The following is a 4,739-nucleotide window of genomic DNA, read 5'->3' as shown; positions in this document are numbered from 1 at the left end:
AGACTCATGAAGAAAATGCACGACGGTTCCTGCGGGAACCACTCTGGAGGAAGAGCTTTAGCCATCAGAATCAAAAGACAAGGATATTTCTGGCCTACCATTATTGCAGATTGTGAGGCCTATTCCTCTTCATGCGACAAATGCCAGAGGCATGCACCGATTATACACCAACCTGCGGAAAAGCTGTCTAACATATCTGCCCCTTATCCATTTATGAGATGGTCCATGGATATCGTGGGACCACTAGTACCATCAGGAAGTGGAAAGAAGAAGCTACGCTTCCTCTTAGTCTTAACGGACTACTTCACAAAATGGATAGAGGCTGAAGCTTTCCAGCAGGTAACCAGGGTCGAGGTCGAGCAATTTGTATGGAAAGATATTGTGTGTAGACACGGCGTCCCATACGAAATCGTAACTGACAATGGAGGACAATTCATATCCCACGATTTCAAAATATTTTGTGACAAGTGGAATATTCGCCTGACCTTCTCATCACCTCGCCGACCTCAAGGTAACGGACAGGCGGAGGCTGCTAATAAATCAGTATTAGCAAACCTCAAGAAACGCCTCGGAACACAGAAGGAACTCTGGTCAGAGAAGTTACTTGAAGTACTTTGGGCATGTCGGACCACCCCACGAAAAGCTACAGAAGAAACTCCTTTCTCCTTAGCATATGGGATGGAAGCCGTCGTTCCAGCTGAAACCATTGCTAGTAGCCTCCGCCGGGAACTCTGTACATCCAATCCCGCAGCTAATGATCAGCTCCTAACTGACAGCCTCGATCTAATCGAGGAAAGACGGGACCGAGCTTTGATTCGCATTCAGAACTATCAGCAAGCAATGGCACGACAGTACAATTCCAAAGTCAGGCTCCGGCAGTTTGCTGTAGGTGACCTAGTACTTAGGAAAGTTTTCGAAGGAACCAAAGAGCCAAATGCTGGGAAGTTAGGAACTAACTGGGAAGGTCCCTATCAGATCATCCATGTAGTACGACCTGGCGTTTACAAGCTCCGAAAGGTGCGAACCGGGGTACCTGAAATCAGATCGTGGAACGCCACGAATCTTAAGAGATATTATCATTAGGTACCTAAAATTCCTGAACTACGTTAGGCTTGATCCCTTGACTGGGTACGTAGGCAACTCCGTCATGAGTGCAGCCCCAACCTCATTTCAAACACTTCGTTCACTACAATCAAAGGGGGCATATGTCTGATTAAAAACGCATAGCCCGCGCAGCAAACGTATGATACAAGCAAATTGTATGATTGCTATGATACCATGTATCTAATTATCAATAAAGAAATTATTCTCGTTATCTCAATTCTTTAACAAAACAGGTCCCTGCGAACCTGAACCTAAGGTCTTAAAATCCTTAACAATCCTAAAGGTCTTAAAATCCTTCAGAGCAATATCAGATCTCGACGAACCTGAACCTAAGGTCTTAAAATCCTTCAGACAATATCAGGTCTCGACGAATCTGGACCTAAGGTCTTAAAATCCTTAACAATCCTAAAGGTCTTAAAATCCTTCAAAGCAATATCAGGTCTCGACGAACCTGAACCTAAAGGTCTTAAAATCCTTCAGACAGTATCAGGTCTCGACGAACCTGGATCTAAGGTCTTAAAATCCTTACCAAATCTCCAAGGTCTTAAAATCCTTGTCAAATTCTCCAAGGTCTTAAAATCCTTATCAAATCTTCGAGGTCTTAAAATCCTCATCAAATCATAAAGGTCTTAAAATCCTAAGCAAACTTCAACGGGTCTTAAAATCCCACAAACAAGTTCAGGTTTCCAAGAACCCCCACCTAAGGTGTCCAGATTAAACTTAGGTCCCTAAAAATCCTAAGCTAGTCCCGATACTCCAAGAATTCCTCTTAAGGAACAAAAAACGACCAAAGTCTTCCAGACTTACCGTAATATTCGATTATGATCAAATTGTCATATTTCGCGACTAAAGCTAAAAACTCAAAATGAACAGAAAACCAAGTTTGAAATTAAACAAGGGTTTAAAAGCCTCCCCAGGCTAACAAAGATTCAAAGTGCAAACAGATAAAGGTTTAAAAGCCTCCTCAGGCTATAAGTCTTGGAAACAAATGAAACAAAGCCCATCGGGCAGAAATCCTAGAAAACATGAAAGAGCCTCAACTCTTAAACTTCCTTGTTATCCGAGCTCTTCTCAGCTCCCTTACCAACTGGATCTTCCTCCTCAGGAACCTCCTCCTCCATCTCCCTGTCGTTACCTCCAGAGGCGGTTTCGACTGGGGCTGAGTAAGAACCCACCAATCCCAAATTAGAACCAAACTCTCCAGAAAGGAAGAGATTAAACATATTGACCTCAAAAGTACCTGAGCTCTCAGAGAGTTGGGGAAGAGGGAGCTTGCCGATCGAGAAGTCCGAGACCTGAGCCTTCTCGTACGCTGCAACAGCTTCCGGCATTATGGCCACCAAGTGATCATACTCGTCTTGAGCACTCTTAATCTCGCCATCCAGTATGTCTTTCAGGAGCTCGGTGTTGGCTTGGATATCTTGGGCATGAACCAGGAGGTCGACTTCGTCCTTCTTCTTGGAGAACTTCTCCTTGACAATAACCAGAATCTTGTTGTAGGCTTCGGCTACCTCTTTCTTTCCTCTTCGGACGGCGAGCCTGACCTCAGCCTCCTTGTTCTTCTGGCTGTTCTGTGATGTGGAAATCAGCAAGGGACGATCGAGATCCGAGATCAGAGCCCGAGTCTGGTTGAGCTCAGTCTTGTTGGCCTTGACCAACTCAGTGACCTGGGCTAATTCCTCAGCACTAGGGGCATTGTGTACAGCGTCCTCAAACTTGAACTGAGCTCTGTTAATAGCACCAGCCAGCTGCGGAAAACGGAAAACGATTTAACAAAACCTTCCAAAGAAAAAGCTGAAAGATGAAATAAACTTCATACCTGACCCATGTGATGAGCAATATCGACGTACTCATCCTTGTGCGTGAGATTGGAGATCGAGGGGAGAGAACACCCGGGACTCTTCATATGCCTCATCAGAGTAGCCAAACCCCACGAATCATCTAAAACCGATCCAGGCTTCGAATGAGTAAAGTTCCAGCCAACGGTTCCTCCTCTAGAGGAGGAGGAGGAAGACCTCGAAGGTCTGTCAACCTGGTCAGTTCGGGACCTCTTGTTCCTCGGGGGCTCAAACTCCGGAGGATCCCTCACCATTTGAGGATCAGCTTCAGTCATCGGGACCTCGGAGGGAAGGCCAACTTCCTGAACTTTAGGCTCCGAAGAGGCAACACCTTTAGCAGGAGCAGAGCCTCCTTCATCGAGAACTTCCTTCACAGAGTCAAGGAAGGATCCTCCCTGGTTCTTGTCACTCCCTCTAGAGGAGCTGGCAGCCTTGGTCGATTTACCCCTGGAACGGAAGGAAGGTTGAATAGGCATCTTCTGTGATTGAGTCTTCTCGGAAGTACTTGCTCCGGAGGAAACTTCGAAAACTGAATCACCCTCAGAAACTAAATCAAGAAAAAGATTCATTAATCACATGAGACAATTTCAAACAGTAAAAGCCATGAATTAAGAGTAGAAGGTTTACCCTCTAAACCAGCAACCGTCACTGAATCAGGGAAGGACGCCTGGTATCGCTCAGGAAATCTAGCTGATCCAACTCTCGAAGTGGTGTAAGCTCCCCAAGTGTTAGGGCTATGCTGCAGCTTCCTGTAGAGAGCTCTAGTAAGCTTACTAGACAACTTAACAGGATCCTTAATTTCTGCAAAAAAAAGAGTCAGAAGACAATTAGCACATCACGATAAGCAAGGATAAACATACAAAGATATCCCTAAAATCCTAACCAGAAATGTCAGACCATGAGCTCCTAAGGTCACGGCCTACAGGAACCGTCAAGGGATCAATCTTGACATAAAAATACTTCTTCCGCCAGTCATCATCACTGGCCGAGAACTTAAAGATACCTAACCCTGGACGACAGGGGAGGTAGTAGGTACCGCTTCCACCATCCTTGGAAGTACTCTCCTTTATAGAAAAGAGACTCATTAGCTCGGTCAACCCCACGATGACTCCTTCCTCCTTGGCCCTAGTGATGAACCCATTTATCACTCGGATAACCGATGGACAAAGTTGAGGAAGGGCTAGCTGGTAATGATCTAAGAGATCCAGCAAAAGGGTAGGGAGAGGATATCTAAGGTGGCTCTTGGAGATATATTTCTCATGAACACAGAACCAACCCTCCGGAACGGTCTCGGGGGTCTCATCTTCAGCACAAGCTCTAACTAGATCACTCTTGCCGTGAGCTTGAACAACAAGATTAACGACGTCCTGACCCTTTAAGAGCGAAGGGAAGTGAGGACCGGAGGAGGCGCTCTTGCCACCTTTCTTCTTCATCCTCTTGACTCTTGCTCCGATCGAGTCTTTAACCTTCTTTTTCTTGGCTTTTGTCATCTTTTCACCGGCTTCCCGCTTGACTTTCATAATGCGGGCACCGGAGGCTGAGATTTGAACCTCGCCGGAACCTTCTTTTTGACTCATGATAGTAAAAGGAAAGGAAAATAGGAAGCAAAAGAGAGGAATTGGACTAAGGCGAAATCTCAGAGAGAGGTTAAAGATGAAGAACTAGTTCGATCAAGAAGCGGATATAAAAAAAAAAAGAGAAAACGCAGTAAAATAAAGGAAAAGAGGTGAATTACCTTGGAAACCGTCGAGAGGCGTGGAGAAAGTGGAGAGGCAAGCAGTTAATTCTCTCAGCTTT

The 4,739-nt window shown here is 45.4% G+C and overlaps 1 protein-coding gene across 1 annotated transcript; it reads right to left on the bottom strand.

Moving 5' to 3' along the window:
• Positions 1–2,093: 2,093 nt before the first annotated feature.
• LOC130509706 (uncharacterized) lies at positions 2,094–3,483 on the bottom strand. The gene is made up of 2 exons (XM_057005887.1): positions 2,924–3,483; positions 2,094–2,852 (listed from the first exon to the last, which is right to left on the bottom strand). The coding sequence occupies exons 1-2, from the start codon at positions 3,416–3,418 to the stop codon at positions 2,148–2,150; spliced, it is 1,200 nt and encodes a 399-aa protein (XP_056861867.1). The 5' UTR covers positions 3,419–3,483; the 3' UTR covers positions 2,094–2,147.
• Positions 3,484–4,739: the final 1,256 nt, after the last annotated feature.

This window comes from Raphanus sativus, chromosome 3, assembly GCF_000801105.2.
Source record: "Raphanus sativus cultivar WK10039 chromosome 3, ASM80110v3, whole genome shotgun sequence".
Taxonomy (NCBI): Eukaryota; Viridiplantae; Streptophyta; class Magnoliopsida; order Brassicales; family Brassicaceae; genus Raphanus; species Raphanus sativus.
This window is presented reverse-complemented; position numbering and strand designations above follow the sequence as displayed.

Bases quoted from the DNA above. Each gene is read 5' to 3' on its own strand.
- LOC130509706 (XM_057005887.1), bottom strand. From the start codon at position 3,418: ATGCCTATTCAACCTTCCTTCCGTTCCAGGGGTAAATCGACCAAGGCT. The intron at 2,853-2,923 runs GTATGAAGTTTA...CGTTTTCCGCAG, and splicing joins TTGCTCATCACATGGGTCAG to CTGGCTGGTGCTATTAACAG.